Below are 19,647 nucleotides of genomic sequence, written 5' to 3' on the forward strand. Positions count from 1 at the left end.
GCATTATGGCCCCTGAATACCTATTAACTCCAAAGCTTTGGTTTTCCAACAAAAGTTCCACTGCACAAGGCTATGTTTACTGAGTAGATTTAGATTTAATGAAGAGTTATTGCCCCTGAATACCCCTCATCTCAAAAGCTTTGGGTTTCAAACACAAGTTCTAAAGCACAAGGTTACTGTTACTGAGTAGGTTTGGACTTAATGAAGAGACAAAGAACAGTCATGGAAATGATATTTATTTATGATGTATATATGCACAGTGATTAATCTGGGTCTACTCTATTCCAGAAACTTGCATGTGCATTCTGACTTCTTGACCACATTTTTGTTTAAATAAATATTGACCACTGTGTACACATGCACTAAATACTGCTTTGTCTGTGGCAGTGAATTCAAAATAAAAATATTGAGAATCATTTTCAGTTTCCCAGTTAATTACACACATTAAATTCAGCAAATAATAAACATGAATTATAATATTATGTTAACATACATAAATGCTTTGACGAATATGAAAATAATTTTCCAAAAAAGGACAAGCCTAAAATCTTACTTCCATACAAATGACAAGCCTAGAATCTTACTTCGATACAAAGGACAAGCCTAGAATCTTACTTTCATACAAAGGACAAGCCTAGAATCATACTTCCATACAAAAAGGACAAGTTTAGAATCTTACTTCCACCACAATGGCATATAACATTGACTCCATAGAATGGACATAGAGTGTTACTTATATAAAAAGGACCTAGAATATTACTTCCATAGAAAGGACATAGAACCTAGTTTCCATACAAAACTTATAACCATACTGCTATACAAAGGACCTAGAACCTTATTTCCATACAAAAGGACCTAGAACCTTATTTCCATACAAAAGGACCTAGAACCTTATTTCCATACAAAAGGACCTAGAACCTTATTTCCATACAAAAGGACCTAGAACCTTATTTCCATACAAAACCTATAACCTTAATTCCATACAAAGTACCTAGAACCTTATTTCCATACACAGTATCTAGAACCTTATTTCCATACAAAACCTATAGCCTTAATTCCATACAAAGTACCTAGAACCTTATTTCCATACAAAACCTATAACCTTACTTTGATTCAAAGGACCTAAAACCTTACTTCAATATGAACACAAGCTGCACATTGCCCCCCTCAGCCACTCTGCAAGATGAACATTACCAGTCATCAAAATACAACTAAACTATGAAGTACATGAACCAAAAGCACAAACGTGTTTTGGCAAAAGTACCACCAGACACATTAGGTATGCATACAGGTAAAAATCCTGGTGAGACATGAATAGTTTTATATCAAGAATGACTACATGGAACTGCATGATAATCAAGTGTATACATCAATCTATCTACAACAAAAACAATTACATGGGATTAAAAATAGCCAGGACACTTTTCATCCTTTACTTTATTCAACATATACAAATCTACCAAATTAGTTGATTTCATATCGAAATACAAATTTTACATAAAAGAGACAATGTCTGAACATTAATACAAATAGCAGCATGATCCCAGTCTGATACCTAAGTACACATTTCAATGGCTTTGTATTAACGTAATTATTAAAATGGCTGCCCTGTGATATTAATATCATATTGGCATCAGATTCATTTAAGCCACAATGTATGTCAAATCAGTACAACTTTCATTCATGACCAGCAAGACACCATAAAGTCATTTAGTGGAAAAAACCTGATGACATGACCATCCAATCAGGAGGGAGTAATGAAACAATACATTCAACATGGCTACACATATGGCCATATTGACTTCAGATCATCACCCCTTTAATTAGGATCAATATATGATACAAATTTGTTAATGAAAAACCCATTTGACATGGCCATCCATGCAGTAGGAAGTGATAACAATATGATGGTCATATTGGATACAAGATAGACACCAGTTTTATGTAGAACCAACTATGCATTATACGTTTTTTTTTGAGAAAGTAAATGTTACAGCAAATTGCATTTCTCTGAGAATACTTACCTGGTCACATTGACTTTGAGAATATAAAGCAGCTACATCCCAAGTCAAGTGCTAGTACAAGATGAAGATTGATATTTTATTATGTACCATATCTATGAAGGGCAGTAACCCTTGCTCAATCACTTGTAACCACTAGCAACAGTGAGGCAAAATGAAGTTTTTGTACAGCCAGGGCATAATGCATTTTAAATGACATGGACTAAACATGCAACACTATATTTCAAGATTGACAGATGCATGATGCAGCTTAAGTTAAGTGGACCTAAACACGCATCATGATATATGAAGACTAAGAGACATGATGCAGTTTAAGTGATGTAGACCTAAATACAGATCAAAACTTATCAAGATCGGCAGAGACCGGCAATGCATTAGCCATTGTAATGTGAGCTGCTCTGCTGGTGACCTGAGCAATGGGAGTTGTTGATTCCCAAGTATGTTGGTTTGATGTCAGAAATTCACTAAAGACACCAGATCAAACATTAAAGACACTCCTTATAAAACAGAGGGGCAAACATGGTGACAACTGTGACACTGTTATCCAGTGCTGGGTTTTTAGTATGGCATGCGGTGGGATGTGTCTGTACCAGAGCAACGGGAACATAATTGGTACCTGGTTTGCAGTACAAAAATGTTTCACTATTTCCTGAGTCACATATATGATCAGCCAGCTGATCCTTAATTTTCACTGGATCTGAACAATATCCCATGTGCCCATTCTTACATGCCTGAAGCCCACGCTCATCTTGTGGTGAGGTTTATTTCCACTAAACCACCAAAAAATGAGGGAGCAATCCCCATAGTGTCTAAATTATCGACACAAGATGAAAAACGAGGTCAAATGGGACCTGAAGACCACAGGAGTTGTGTCATATTATCCTGTACCAGGTGAATCATATGCTGCTGAAAGTCTAGTGTATCAAACTGTGAATGTAACATATTTGCATTCATACCCTCTCTTGCCCAAAGTCAGGCATCTTTTTTAGAATTGGGGAAGGCAACGTGTAGGGCCTAAAGAAAGCTCAGAACTGATTCTTTATTCGAATGTATACTTAGCACCAGTACATCTGTATCTTTCCTCTCTTTTGAGGAGTTTTATAGAACGGCTAATCAGGTGTCCTCAGACTATGATTTGTACATATTGCATGGGGTCGAAGAGGTATGGTTTGTGCAAGCCATGCAGAACTCGTACATGCCTTGTTATATTGTATGTCATGAATTTACTGCATTTAGAAGGCCTGGTTCTAATACGATAGAGAAACATAAGCATCAGAAAACGTCAGTGTTAATATTATTAAAAAATAAAATAGGTAAATAATACCCGTTATAACCAGAGTGCAAGAACTAAAGACAGTGTGTGATAACACTTCAAAGTGAACATTCATCAACGATAGAATGGTGTACCACATGGTCTAAGACGGTCAAAGAAAGTGAAAAGATTCATAGAATGTCCACAAATTAGAAAAGTAACATATATAGCACATGTATATTAATCATTATTAATTCAAAACAAATCCAAACTTTCGAACGAATGCTTGATTTTGACACAAAGAAACTTGGATTAATGGGATACATATTCTGTATGATGCTGTGAACTGAAGTGGAGTTTAAAACTGGAGACACCTGATGGAAGCAAGAGGAAGTAATGAGCAAGAGTTACTGCCCTTTGTCTATATGCTATAGTAAGGTTGTATTATACATGTTATTAACGCATTAACCCCTGGAGGTTTGTGTTGTTTTCTCCTGAAATGAGAGCAGGAAACACATTTTGAAAGCTGTTTCTGAATGCATCCGAAAACACCAAATCCCAGGTGATTTTTCAATAACATACTACCTAGATGTGTTAGAAACATAGCTTTTCATTGGCTATTTGGATTTTTTTTTTTTTGCTAAATGGACCCATTATTTTTGTATTGAGACCACTCATTATTCCAAATGCCCATCTTATCCTACTTTTTGCAAAAGCTCGTCTGTCTGTTTGCAGTTCATACCAGTTTGCCTTACATCGGAGACCAAAGTCTAAAATCCGGACACAAAATCGGATTCCGAAAACGAGCAAATTCTTGGTAGAAAAAGATTGGGTCCCAAAAATTAGGTTTCTCCCTCTGTATTTTGTAGTGCAACTAGATATTCGAGATTGTTTGGTAACATTGTAGAGCTACATCTGTCTACCTTTCTATAATACCACCCACTTTAGTTTATCATGCATGAACATGAGGCTACAGAGCTCGGCAGTAGGCTACTACCTCCTACCACGTTAACTCATCACTAGGAGTTAATGTGTTAACAGTCATACATTACCTCCTAGCAATATTACTTATAACACTTTAATTCAGCACTGTTCTCTGTCATAAAATTCTTCAGTATTGAAGTTGTGAACAATAGAGAATTTAATTAATAAACTGTCAACTAGCAGTCGGATACATATTTAAAACTATCTGCTATCCTGAATCATTTAACTACCAAAGCACATCTTCATCTCTGAATGATGTCTTAGGTTGTAAGAATTCAAACAAAAACATCAATGCTTGAGTATTATTTTTTAAATTCAATTAAATATGAAACACAATAAAACTGAGGCAGAAACAAACATGAAATTGCAAAATGTACATAAATGTTTACACACAAGCTGAAAATATATTTACAATAAAACATTCAATGAATCAGCATGCACTGTCTTGTGTACAAAACGAATAAATTAATAGTTTTCAAAAATACAGTTTTCATCTTAAAATTGTTCTTCAAATATTCCATGCAAATGATTAGGAATTTCTGCTGCAATTTACTAACTAGCCCCTGGTTCTGAAAATCATACCACAAGTTTGCATGCTCATGAATCACTCATTTTGCTGGCAGAAAACACACAATCAAAGCCACTTTAATCAGTAGTCTACAAATAAACTTCAGTTTTGATCAGTAGTGAAACTAAACTGGCTTAACAAAAGTAAACAAATGAACTGTTCAGGTTGAATGTCATACACATTGTCTCCGTAAGTGAGCTTCACATTGCCCTGGTATTTATCAGTTTCTCAAGTAAAAACAACTATATCCTGAGTCTGGGTCTGACTCCTTCCTTTCAAGTAAACTGGACTATATCCTGAGTTAGGGATTGACTTCTTCCATTCAAGTAAACTGGACTATATCCTGAGTTAGGGTCTAACTCCTTCCATTCAAGTAAATCTGTAAATGTCCATAGTTATGGTCATAATGATTGTCAGCAACCTGATTTAAAGAGTTCCTTCCATTTAGCACATGCATGCTTACCACTCAGTCTGAATACATATTCCTACTTGTACAAGCTGTCTTAAATTACTCATCATAATCAAGTTCTGGCATGTTTATTGCTCACTTTCCCAGAACTGTGTACTGCTTAGTTGAACAAATGTTTAAGACTTGTTCTTAAACTTTTTCTTTAATGGCTGGCAAGCACATGTAATGTGTATGACTCACTTCAGTGAGGCGGTTTCTTTGGCTTAAAGTTATATTAGTTCATGATTTACTAATGAGATATTTATTCTGATTCAATGGTCCACATTTTTATTAATTAACATGCTTTTTTCAAGTAATAGCATTTGTGACTCGCATTTATGTGAAGTACTAATAAATCAAGAGTAATTTTGAAACAGATTATTTAACCAAACCAACTGTTGTTTTTTTTCTTCTAGAGGTAGGAGTGAGTAGGGATTGCAGAATTGTCAGAATAATACAGACATTTTTAATGGGATACTGATCTTGGGGTAAAGAATTTCCTTCCCTACTCAGTATTTTCTGGCTGCAAGTAGTTCTTTAAGACCATTTAAACCCATATAATCTTTATGACAACGTTTTCCTCATGTTTATTGCTTTCTTTTAGTGACATATATTTTTTCCATTATTTGCCCTCACTCTCCTCAGCTGTTTTCTTTAACTCTAGAGCTTCTACCCTAGATGTCAAAGCCTGTATTGCACCTTCAGCTGTTTCTAATGATCCCTTAACTGTTTCTATTGATCCCTTAACAGTTTCTATTGTGCTGAACCAAGTCTTGAGGATATCCAGGTAGGATCCAGTAGGGATTGCTGAAACTTGAATTTGCTGAATTTCCTGTGATATCTCATTCTGAAAATTGGGGTCTCCACACTGTTGACTGAGGGTTGTCATTGTTGAGCTGATGCTATTCCAGCAGGTCTGATACTCCATGGCATTCATCTTACATGACTTAGCATGTCCGTACAGTTTGTTCCTGTCTTCACGCAAACTTTTTATCATGCCCTCTTCCTGCTGAGGCAGGGTAGGTACAGTATTGTTAAAGAGCGCGGAAAGAAGTGTGACATCATAGTCTTCAATGTTTGTATTGCCTCCATTTGGTGGGAACAAGATATCAATCTGGGACTGGTGTAATACCTTTCGTTTAAGAAGACCGTTGATGGTACTCTTGTTTTTGCCAAGATACTGGTCCAAAGTGCAGGTCGGAGTGACTGTGTGATGACTTAACAATTGTCTCAAAACCCTGGATCCAACATCAACCAACAGATATGTCAGACGCATGAATCTGTCTGTATCACCAGCTGGTGGTGGTGGCATGGGAACAGCAGAAGCTGAAAGATGACAAAATGTATATAAGACTTAGTAAACACATATACATTCTAATAGCATACAAAAAAGTTCAGGATATGTATGAACACTATTAACAAAAATAGAAGCCTTTTCTACTGAATTTACTAAGCCTATAGTACCAAAGTATGCTGGATTTCTATTGAAAACACTAAAACTACATTATCTATACTGGAATTCTACTGAATTTAATAAGAATTTAATTGAGAAAGTATACCAAATGACTGCTGAATTTTCTAGGTTTACATTGTACACAAAATACAGAGGGTATTCTGATTCAAGTTTGTCCAATGAAATTAAAATCTGATATTACAGTTAACTGTATATTTAGCATGTTTGTTAGAGGTGCCAATGATAGCGTTTGGTATGTAAACCTTGCTAAAAAGTGCAGTTGGAAAGCGTTGCTTCAGACTGATATTGGTCACCTAAGGAGATTTATTTCAGACACATGTACATGTGTAGAATGGGAAAAGTCTGTGAGTATAGAAGGAATTAACACAGATCAGTAATATAAATCTGAAATCCCCATTAATACACTACTGTTTGATATGACTAAATAATTGAAGTTCTATTGTGTTCTTTCTGTTTTGGAAAAAAAATACCCTGATTAAACGGATGTTTAGATTGTTCTTATTATGTATTAATCAGTTCTATTATTTCAGTAAAATGACCCTGACATTTGACCTTGTGACTCCAAAGCCAATTTGTTTCTGCCTTAAAACAAGTGCTAGCTTTTCTCAAATGGGGGCAAATGTTATTAGAAATTCATAAACCCAAAGAACATGACTAATAAAAGTACAACTGCCATAGATATGTAATATTATAACTGCAGAATATTAGTCTGCAAATTTTATTATTTTGTTTCAATTTTAAAAAATTGCTCCGAAATAGTCATCAGTGGTGATAGACTTCTGCTTCAACAATTGTAATGTTGTCAGTGTAAAACAATCCTATTCTTTATCATTGTGCGAAAGTGTTTTTGATTGTGAAAATTAAGTGGTTGCTTGACAATAATTGTCCAAAACGGATTGAGGAACTGCAGTTGCATTATGTTCCTTTTTCATTCACCATTCTGGATTCTACACTTTGCATTTTTGGTTTACTTTTCCTCAAACTGCACTCGTCATTTCATGTGTTCATTTTGCATTCAACCTGACTCAGTCATCGTTGTGTATAATAACCCATTGCTGAGTTTGTACCTTATTTTATTGTCTCTTAATTGTAATCAGTTCTTCAAAAAAAGAGGCCCCAGAAGGCAAAAGACCACTCATATTTGTGTGACTGAACAAGACCATTCACCTTGGTGATATTTACCTCAAAGCCAGTACCTTACCAGGGTGGTTGACCAAGACCAATCACCTTGGTGATATTTACCTCACAGCTAGGGCCTTACAAGGGTTGTTGACCAATAAATCTGCATTATGTTCCCCAACATTCAGAAATGTTTCTAATTTAGCAATGGCTAGCCTACTGGATGGTTGGCAAGACCTTTTGAGGAGAATGCTGCCAACCTTGGTTAAAATTGTTTGAGAAGATTTTATAATGTTGAAATAAGGAATCATTGTTGAAAGACACCTGCCTGATCACAGATGATGCCCAGTACATGCCAGTCACATAACCATAATACAACAGAACATACCCTTGCAACCAGGTGGCCTAACATAACCATAATATGATATCAAATACATGTACAGTCTTTAGTGCTATCATAAGCATAATGTGACATCATATAAACTAACAGCCTGTGAGCTAACATAACCATAATATAATATAATATCACATAAGCTTCTGACTGGGAATGATGTTGTTGTTGTTTTTGCTGTTTTGGGGTTTAACGCCATTTTTCAGCACATGGTAGGCTATACTTGGCGGCCAGTATTAATGACTGACTGCTGACTAGGGTGCATCATAAGACATATATAGTTACAGTAGTGATGTGACCATTGAGTAGGACTAGCAATACAATGAAACAGAGCATGGGATGAATTTGGTACATCATAAGACTTATATATATTTACAATAGTGATATGACAGTTGAGTAGGACTAGCAATACAACTTGGTGCATCATAAGACTTATATATAGTTACAATAGTGATATGACAGTTGAGTAGGACTAGCAATACAACTTGGTGCATCATAAGCCTTATATATAGTTACAATAGTGATGTGACCATTGAATAGGACTAACAATACAATGAACTAGAGCATGGGATGAATTTAGTACATCATAAGACTTGTATATAGTTACAATAGTGATCTTACCATTGAGTCGGACTAGCTGTCATGGAATTTGTTATTTGGATTAAATACATGTACTTGGGTTTCTTTTCTGTGTACAGCGTTACCTCAGGGTGGTGCATCATAAGACATAAATAGTTACAATAGTGATGTGACCATTGAGGTGGTCTACCAATACAATGACTGACTAGTGACCATGAACTCATGATAGTCGCACCACTTGACCTTATGACAATGATGACTTTAGAGAAATTACAAAAGCAAAACAAACTTCAGATAAAATTACTGCAAAAAGAGAGAAAGAAGATTCTGAAAGGTAATCTCATAAATTATTGAATGGTTAAAGTATACAATGAGAATATATACTTACATCCATCAGTAATCTCATAAATTACTGAATGGTTAACGTATACAATGAGAATATATACTTACATCCATCAGTAATCTCATAAATTATTGAATGGTTAAAGTATACAATGAGAATATATACTTGCATCCATCAGTAATCTCATAAATTACTGAATGGTTAAAGTATACAATGAGAATAAAATATACTTGCATCCATCAGTAATCTCATAAATTATTGAATGGTTAAAGTATACAATGAGAATATATACTTACATCCATCAGTAAGCTCATAAATTATTGAATGGTTAAAGTATACAATGAGAAAAATGTATACTTACATCCATCAGCAGACTGCTTCTGGAAAGTAAAAAAAAAAATATATTTTAAAGTTTATTATTCATTACTGCTTACTTGTCACTATGTGTAAAATTGGGATCCTCACTTATGTAGGAACAGGAATTACCATCCGATGATAATATGAGATAAATGTTGCGATGTTGTGTAAGGAGTCTGCCATTTTTTCTAAGACTGATTATCCAGGCTAAATGTAGAGATTATGGTGGAAGGAATCTGCTATAGTTTTCACAAAGATTGCTGATATGGGATATTAAAAAAAAAACACATTAAGCAACAAATCTTATAGTATGTGAGAACTAGATTGGCATGGGAAAAACAGTGGTGATCCTTCTTGATTTTTATCAAACATGACCTTAAAGTGAAGCGCAAGGACCCATTGATAAGTTTATATGGCAAGTATTCTAACCTATCATGTACATTAAGAAGTAACAAGAGTCCCTTGAAGAATCTGATGCTCTACTGGGCAAACATAAATTCCGAAATTCAAGTGTCGAAACCATCTCTGATATGCTTTAATTAGCTACTGTGGTACACATACTGCATATAAGCATTACACTGTTCATTAGAACAAAGTAGACATCATAAGAACACTTCTGGTGAAAACCGTATGTCATTATGATCATCAATTCTGGGAAACTGACAACAAGACATTTATGAAAGTCATCATAGCAGCCATATTGGATATTGTATTACTGGCACCAGTTTAATTTAGGACTTCTTGAAAACCCTATGCTATCATGACTTTGGGAAAATGACAAAACATTTATGAAAGTCATCATGGCAACCATATTGGTTGTATGACTGGTGCCAGTTTAATTTAGAACTTTGTGAAAACCCATGCTATCACGAATCAGGGAAACTGACAACAAGATATTTATGACAGTCACAATGGCAGCCATACTGGATGTATGACTGACACCATATTCATTTAGGATATTTACTATATATACTATTTTATATTTACTATATATGCATAGGATATTTACTAGGTATCATAAAAATATTGTGGCAGAATCCTGGAGAATCCATGCTGGAGAGGATTAAACACCAGTATTTTCAAGACATGACTCTCCTTTCAGGAGGAATAACAAGATTTACAAGATGCCAAGTGTAGTGGTCAGAGGGAACATCATATTATCACCATTTTCATTACTGACCAACTGGAAATTGTACCAGTATGACTTCCAGCTCAAACAGAAGTGTGGTAAGATTTTTAAGATGAGTGCCATGGCAACTATATTGGATGTCAGACTGTCATCACGTTTGTTTATGACTGGCTGAACACTATGATGTCTTTAGTGAAAACTCTAAGCCGATATGATGAAACATGGAGAATGAATAACAATAATATGATTTTAATAGTGACCACTGTGGCAGCCATATTGGACTTCAGATTGGTATGACTTTCACTAAGGACTAATCAAATATCGTAAGATGTCTTTTAGTTAAAACCCCATCTTTATGTGACAATCCATTCAGGAGGAGTAGATAAAACAAGAGTATGAAGATGGCTGCCTTGGCATAAATATTCTACATCAAATTGGCACTACTTTGTTCAGGACCAACTAAGCATCACACAAAGTCTTTGAGTCAAATGCCCATTTTTTAGTTTGACCATCAATTAAAGAGGAGAGGAAATAATGAGAGTTTAAAAATGGTCGCCATAACCTACATAAGATCAGCACCATTTACATTTAGAACCAATTAAAAATTATAAAAAATTATTTTAGCGACATTTCCTTGTTAATAAAACCATACACTCAGGAAAGTAGCGACAACATGATTTTCAAGATGGCCACTTATACGGCCATATTGGATGTCTAAGCAGAACCATCTTCATTAAGGTCCATCTTGACCTTGGGATGAATATGTGTGTACAGTTTCATGGCAAACCTCCAAATAATTTAGGACTTGAGATAACAAGCTTATGCTAATAAACTGACAGACAGCAGAATACATATGATGGATGCATGAAGGACAACAGATCACTCAATGAGCTCACATTGTCTATGACCAGTTAGCTAAATATCAGTATATAACACACAAAGAGTTTAGCAAAACTTCCATGATGTCATGTTTCTGCATATCTGACCAGACATATTTCCAGTAATTATTGACGTATCATTCATACCTGTATCTCTACGTGTTGTTTTAAATGTACAAATTATCAGTCAGTGCGCTTATAGTGAATATCAACTTTAGCGTTACAGTAAGAAATGTGTTGTCTACAAGCATTAAAAACAATTCAGATTTAATAACGGATTTCCTACAACTAACAGTTTTACAATATCAGAGATTTCCTCTAATCAGTCATCAGGGTACAAAATCAGATTCAATTTGAAAGACATGTTCTGTCTGAAATGAGCAAGCTAAAATCCAAAGAACTCATCTGCTCTTACTCACCTCTTCCTGAAACCAGAACTTTAGTACATCATGGGAAATAATCACATGGCTCGTGTCATGGAAATGGCAGGGAACATCTACATTCCCCTGCAGAGTGGCAACAGGGATCTGATAGTCTACACTGTATCTGTCAGACTGAGGACACTGTATAGACAACTCAAATTGCAGACTCTGTCCTAGACATCCAATGATACTGCACAGATTCATGGCTAGGAATTCCCGAACCTCGATACATAGTTTGTAACATGGGGTGTTCTCATTGGTCCCTAATATTGTGACTTGTGCAAATATGCCATGTTCCCTGAATAACAAGGTCAATCTATGATGAAGGTCAATGTCAAAGAGACAACAGCCACAGAAAATTAGATTTTCCATGTTCTGCTTGGCAATGGGCCACTGTGCCACACATGCAGCTAGAAGTCTGTGGAAGACTGGCGTGGGTAAAAACTTCCCCGTAAATACAAAGCAAATGACTGATGTATTTTTCTGCTGAGAATTTGGTCCAAGGGAGATGAGATCTTGTGGTACTGCCTGGCGCAGCATGCATGGAGCAAGGAAATAATCCTCCACCTGAAAGACAAAACATCTGAACTTGATTAAACTCTTACTTAAATATAGAGGTCTCAACAAAAATTACCTTAAAAGTGCTTATAAGTTGTGTGTATTTGTATACACAAGTTAAATTTAACCTTGCAATACAGAACTTTGGAGGCATCTATTATTTGCATGCACACATTAAAACAGCCTTAAAATTGAGGACTTTGATGGTGTGCATCATTTGTATGCATGAAGATGTGTATTATTTGGATGTATGAAGCTGTGATATATGTATGCATGAAGGTGTCCATTATTTGTCCTAATGAAGGTGTGTATCATTTGTACGAATGAAGGTGGGTATCACTTGTATGAATGAAAATGTGTATTATATAATATGGATGAAGGTGCATTATTTGTATGCATGAAGGTGTGTATTATTTGGATGTATGAAGTCTGTGATATATGTATGCCTGAAGGTGTCCATTATTTGTACGAATGAAGGTGTGTATCATTTGTACGAATGAAGGTGGGTATCACTTGTATGAATGAAAATGTGTATTATATAATATGCATGAAGGTGCATTATTTGTATGCATGAAGGTGTGTATTATTTGGATGTATGAAGTCTGTGATATATGTATGCCTGAAGGTGTGTATTACTTGTATGCATGAAGGTGTGTATTATTTGCATGAATAAAGGTGTGTATTATTTGCATGAATGAAGGTGTGTATTATATGTATACATGAAGGTACGTCATTTGTATGCATGAAGGCGTGTATTATTTGCATGAATGAAGGTATGTATCATTTGTACGAATGAAGGTGTCTTATATGTATGCCTGAAAGTGTGTTATTTGTATGCCTGAAGGTTTATATTATTTTGATGCATTAAGTCTGTGTTAATTGTATTACTTGTGTGCATGATGGTGTGTGTTATATGCATGAATAAAAGTGTGTATCATTTGTATGCATGAAATTGTGTGTTATGTGTATGCATGAAGATGCATATTGGTGGTATTTCTTAAAATGCAGTGTTTCCCGTTACACACATTTGTGCGTCATGGACGCACGCTGGAGAAAATTGATGCACACATTTTGTTGCCGTGTGTTTTTTTGATGCAAAAGGATTCACATAATGCAATCAGGATTTATTTAATATCCAATGCATTGGACAAGGGATGGCATCATGTATACTTCAAGCATAGGCATTGACTTGTTGCCCTATTTGTTTGCTCCCTGCGTTGTGCTCCTCTATTCGTATAGCAGAGTGCAACACAGGCAACACACAAAACAAAGAACCAGGCTAGCATAGGCAATGTTATGATGGAGTAGTTCCCCTAATCTCGCGAGTACTCATGCGATTTCCATTGAACTCAGCTAGACGTCATCTAGATGTTTAAACTCAATGTATTTTGCACTAACAACTGATCTCCAGATTAAAACGTTGTGCCCTAGGAATTATTAGCTAAGAAAGTGAAAGAAGCAGAACACAAAAGAGTAACTGTGGAACTGTAGTTCTAACTTTAATGAAAAATGGAGAAAATAATTCCCTTTACTGGAATACGGCACATCCTTTAGGATTACTGGTGTGACTTCTGGTTGCGTATTTGCAAGACTGCAAAGGTGAATAATCCTTTCATGACAGGGTTTAAGAATTTTAAAAATCTGCCGTCGTTTGCCACACGATATCTGGAGAACACATATATCCCAAGACATTCTTTCACAACAAAGAAATCAGTAAACTTTCAAAGACAAATGCATTATTTGGATTACAAAGTAAGGGATCATTGCAGAATTTGTTGGCTTTTCACCTTGCTACATTAAATGATCTTAAAGTTCAAGTGTAACGTATTAAAAAGAAGATTAATCATTAGCATTTTTGATTTTTGGATAAATGTGTTCTAGGATGAAGTACAATGAAACTGATGATATATTACACACTTAATGTCAGGCAGTAAATTAACTGCTATCTGGTTATAAAAGATTTATTGGGCTTTTTGTATTGTCTTGTATGTAATGCGTTGGTCTATAATATTGATTCAAAAGGATTATAAGAAGACTGTTAAAAGTACGAATTTAAAAGAAGAATGAACTAATAAAATTATTCTTTGAATGGACCATGCATTTCTTTGTTAATTGTGCATGTTGGTTTATTTGTATGTTGAGAGAGAGAGAGAGTATGCTGTGCAGGTCACAGTATCCTATTTCAAGCTGAAAAAGTATGAGTCAGATGAACATTTGTCAGTACATTTTTGACCCCCACATTTTTCATTTGTCCTCCAGTTCGGACACCAATGTTTTTGTTTTTTTAACCCTCCATTTTACACTCCAGTGGGATACATTGAACTGTGAATTATGTGTATACATGGTGTGTGTTATGTGCATGAAAGAAGGTGTATATTATTTGTATGCATGAAGGTGAGTATTATGTGGATGTATGAAGATGTTGTATTTATATTCATGAAGGCGTGTATAATTATAGAAATGAAGGTATTTTATGTATCTATGAAGATATATATTTTTGTATGAATGAAGGTGAGTATTATTTTGAAGGATGAAGATCTATTATTTGTATGCATGAAGGTTTGTGTTATTTAAATGAATGAAAGTGTGTGTTATTTGTATGCATGAATGTATGCATTATTTGTATGAATAAAGTGTGTGTTATCTGTATGCATGAATGTGAGAATTATTTGGATGTACGAAGATGTGTTATTTGTATGCGTGAAAGTGAGTATTATTTGGACGTATGAAGATGTGTTATTTTTTTATGCATGAAGGTTTCTATTATTTGTCTGTATGAAGGTATGTGTTATTTGTATGGATGAAGGTGTGATGTTTGTATGTATTAAGATGTGTAATATTTGGATGTATGAAGATGTGTTATTTTTTATGCAAGAAGGTTTCTATTATTTGTCCATATGAAGGTTTGTGTTATTTGTATGTATGAAGATGTGTAATATTTGTATGCATGAAGATGTGTATGAAGGTTTGTGTTATTTGTATGCATGAAGGTGTGTATGAAGGTTTGTTATTTGTATGCATGAAGATGTGTATGAAGGTTTGTGTTATTTGCATGCATGAAGATTTGTATTATTTCTATGAATGAAGGGGTGTATTACAGGTGTGTGTTAACTGCATGAATAAAGGTGTGTTAATTGCATAAATAAAGGTATGTGTTAATTGCATGATTAAACGTGTGTGTTAACTGCACGAATAAAGGTGTCCATTATATGTATGCATTTTTGTGTAGTATCTGTATACATGAAGGTTTGTATCATTTGTACAAATGAAGGTGTATATCATTTGAATGAATGAACATATTATATGTATGCAAGGTGTGTTATAGTTTTGTTTGAAGGTGTGTATCATTTGTATGTTTGAAGGTGTGTATTATTTTATAAATGAAGGTGTATATTATTTGTATGCATGAAGGTTTGTTTAATTTGTATGAATGAAAGTGTGTTATTTGTATGCATGCAGGTGTGTATTATTTGTATGAAGGTGTGTATCATTGTGTATGCATGAAGGTCTGTTTTATATATATATGCATGAAGATGTGTATTATGTGCGTGCATGAAGGCGTGTATTATGTGCGTGCATGAAGGTGTGTATCATCTGTGTACATGAAGGTGTGTATTATTTGCATGCAAGTTGGTTTGTATCAATTGTGTACATGAAGGTGTGTGTTATTTTCATGCAAGTTGGTGTGTATCAATTGTGTACATGATGGTGTGTATTATGTATGTTAATGAGTTAAATCTTAGCCTTGCAGGTAAATAGTATATACAGGATAGAGCCTTTCCAATAAATTTACAAAAATCACTATAGAGTCTTTTCCAAGGCTCCATCTATGACTTTATTAAGTCCCAACATAGTCCTTTCCAAAAATAACTGCCTCCTTTATAACTTTAATTAGCCACTGGTGAAAAAGAGCTCACAAAATATACTTGTTTACATTAACTGACCTTGACTTCTTCTGCATCTGGACTGTACAACCTTGGTCTGGCCAAAATGTTTAACTTTTCCATGAGTTGTAAAATAATCGCCTTGTAGTGATGGAAGTCTGGGTGTTTCTCTTTTGTCCAGATGGCATCTAGAAATAGATATTGTATCTCATAAAGATATTCAAGCTAATAAAACAACACGTTGTGTTTATTGGTATATGGTGTATTTATGCTTGCATGTATATTTGTGTATGGTGTATTCTGTTTATGTGCGTGCGTGTGTTTGTGTGTTGTTATGATGGAAGTCTGGGTGTTTATCTTTTGTCTAGATTGCATCTGGAAAAAGATATTGTTTCTCATAAAAATATTAAAGCAAATAAAACAACACAGTGTTTATTGGTATGCAGCGCATTATGCTTATATGCTGTCCAAGGCAATGATGCTTGAATTATGCTACAACTGACATGCTGTCGAAAGCAACCACAGCACAGGGATACCGTAAGAGTCTGACACCCCTGAAAACCTTGGGTCCTACTGACAGTGAATGACATTTCATTGACAATTCCTTAAAAGTTTTGGTCAAAATATTTGATATTTCATTGAAAATTTTGGCAGGCTTACAAACAAATGTCACCAATATTGTGGAAAGATTTTACTAACATTTTAACCAAAACGTTCATTCAAATTTTGTCGAATCACCAGTGTAAGTCATGCGTAGTATCCACCAAGATAAATACAATCATCAAATATCATGACAACACCTGTCAGTGATGTGTAGCATACTCATGATAAATACAACCATCAAATCTCATGACTACACCTGTCTGTGATCTGTAGTATCTGCAATGATAAATACAACCATCAAATCTCATGACTACGCCTGTCTCCAACGTGTAGCATCCTCCATGATATACACAATCAAATCTCATGACTACACCTATAATATGTGATGTGTAGCATCCTGTAAAACACTGATGCACAATAACATTACAATGTACATAAATTTACTTGATGTCAATAATGTTGTCCTTGTTTTAATACAGAGCATAAAAGATGTATTATGTTTGCTGGTTTTAACATGACGTTTAACACAGTATTGGAATACTGAACCTGTGACCGTTGGAGTTCAAGTCTGAATATGTACTTACTGAGTTACCATGGATGCAGGATGGATGGATAGGACTAATGTGATATGTACTACTATATTCGGAGTGTAAACATAAAGCAAAATAGATGACAGAAAGGAGCTGTAATATTGACTGGACCTAAAAGATAACAATCACATCATTCACTAGTGTGACACATTTCCATAAGGCACTATAATCTTGTCTTTCCACCTAATCACATTTCAATAGGGTACTATAAACATAAATAGTCTGGAAAACTGCACTCTATGAGTAATATAGGGTATTATAAACATAAATAGTCTGGAAAACTGCCCTGTGTGTAATATTGGACACTATACAAATAGTCCAGAAAACTGCACTCTATGCGTAACATAGGGTATTATAAACAGAAATAGTCTGGAAAACTGCACTGTGTGTAATATAGGACACTATACAAAAGTCTGGAAAACTCCACTCTATGTGTAATATAGGGTATTATAAACATAAATAGTCTGGAAAACTGCACCCTATGTGTAATATAGGGTATTATAAACAGAAATAGTCTGGAAAACTGCACTCTATGTGTAATATAGGGTATTATAAACAGAAATAGTCTGGAAAACTGCACTCTATGTGTAATATAGGGTATTATAAACATAAATAGTCTGGAAAACTGCACTCTATGTGTAATATCGGGTATTATAAACATAAATAGTCTAGAAAACTGCACTCTATGTGTAATATAGGGTATTATAAACAGAAATAGTCTGGAAAACAGCACTCTATGAGTAATATAGGGTATTATAAACATAAATAGTCTGGAAAACTGCACTCTCTGTGTAATATAGGATATTATAAACAGTAATGGTCTGGAAAACTGCACTCTGTGTAATATAGGGCACTATAAAAAATAGTCTGGAAAACTGCACTCTATGTGTAATATAGAGTATTATCGACAAACATGGTCTGGAAAACTGCACCCTATGTGTAATATAGAGCATTATAAACAGAAATTGTCTGGAAAACAACTCTATGTGTAATACAGGGCACTATAAAATAGTCTGGAAAACTGCACTGAATGTGTAATATTGGGCATTATAAACGGAAATAGTCTGGAAAACTCCGTTCCTTGCATGGGATAGCAATATTTGGACTGTTGTTGTTGTTTTAGGGTTTAATGCCATTTTTAAGCACATGATAGGCTAAACATGGCAGCCAGTATTGATGGTGGAGGAAGAACCCCGGAAAGAACCACCGGCCCTCGAGAAACTACTGGCAAGCTTTGTCACATACCCACATTCGCCAAATCTGAGACTTGAACCCAAGCAGACAGAGGTGAGATGGCAGTGATCCTTAACAGAGAGTGCTTTAGACCACTCGGCCACCCTATTTGGACTGTAATTTCCATTGTCAAAATTCTCAGATTACATCTAATGTAGTGTGATATCACTTATACGCATGAATGTAGTGACAACAGCCTCCAACTGTCAATGACTAAATACAAATACTACGAACAATTTACCAATGCTTAATGTAGGAATGTATTACATTACAAGGAGACCAGGTTTTTGTAAATAAGTTAGAAAGATACACACCTATCAGTTGAGAGGTAAGTTTTCCATTCTCCTTGAATTCAAACCACATGCTCCGGACTGCAGGGTAGTTGTTAAGAACAAACATCTCAGCGGTGATGAGGGACTTCAGGGCATCAATCAACCATTTTGGATCAAGCACAATCCAATCCCTCAAACTTTCCACACTGAAAATTACAATATAAATGTTTATTATTAGACAGAACTGTATATAACTGTTCTCTTGCTCTATGAAGCAGGTTAAATAATTCCATCAGATTTAAGAGAAACAACTGTGAATGAGGGAGCTAACTGAACTACTTATTTTCTAGCTGTATGTAATATGGGCACTCTACATATATTAAGAATGTATAAGAGAATGGCTGGTGTAAGGTGAAGTTATTTACATTCGTAACATGCACGATGGAGAGAATGTTGGTGTACCTACATGTTTTTTCATGCCTATTGGCACCAGTTTCTTTGGATATTGTACTTGTGGAAACTGTGCATAATCTAAGCGCACA

At 35.0% G+C, this 19,647-nt stretch overlaps 1 protein-coding gene across 2 annotated transcripts in view; it reads right to left on the minus strand.

Annotated features, from left to right (window-relative positions):
* Window positions 1–229: 229 nt before the first annotated feature.
* Window positions 230–19,647, minus strand: part of LOC149772536 (uncharacterized) — a 68,471-nt gene continuing 49,053 nt past the window's right edge. For both annotated transcript variants that reach the window (XM_089947636.1, XM_089947637.1), the window contains 5 exons: window positions 19,148–19,311; window positions 16,468–16,595; window positions 11,963–12,532; window positions 9,541–9,559; window positions 230–6,599 (listed from right to left, as the gene is read on the minus strand). In XM_089947636.1, the coding sequence (XP_089803762.1) occupies window positions 5,896–6,599; window positions 9,541–9,559; window positions 11,963–12,532; window positions 16,468–16,595; window positions 19,148–19,311 (1,585 nt within the window). In that variant the 3' untranslated portion in view covers window positions 230–5,895. The remainder of the gene's footprint in view (window positions 6,600–9,540; window positions 9,560–11,962; window positions 12,533–16,467; window positions 16,596–19,147; window positions 19,312–19,647) is intronic.

Source organism: Sinohyriopsis cumingii, unplaced genomic scaffold (assembly GCF_028554795.1).
Source record: "Sinohyriopsis cumingii isolate HCF-2022 unplaced genomic scaffold, ASM2855479v2 utg001397l, whole genome shotgun sequence".
NCBI lineage: Eukaryota > Metazoa > Mollusca > Bivalvia > Unionida > Unionidae > Sinohyriopsis > Sinohyriopsis cumingii.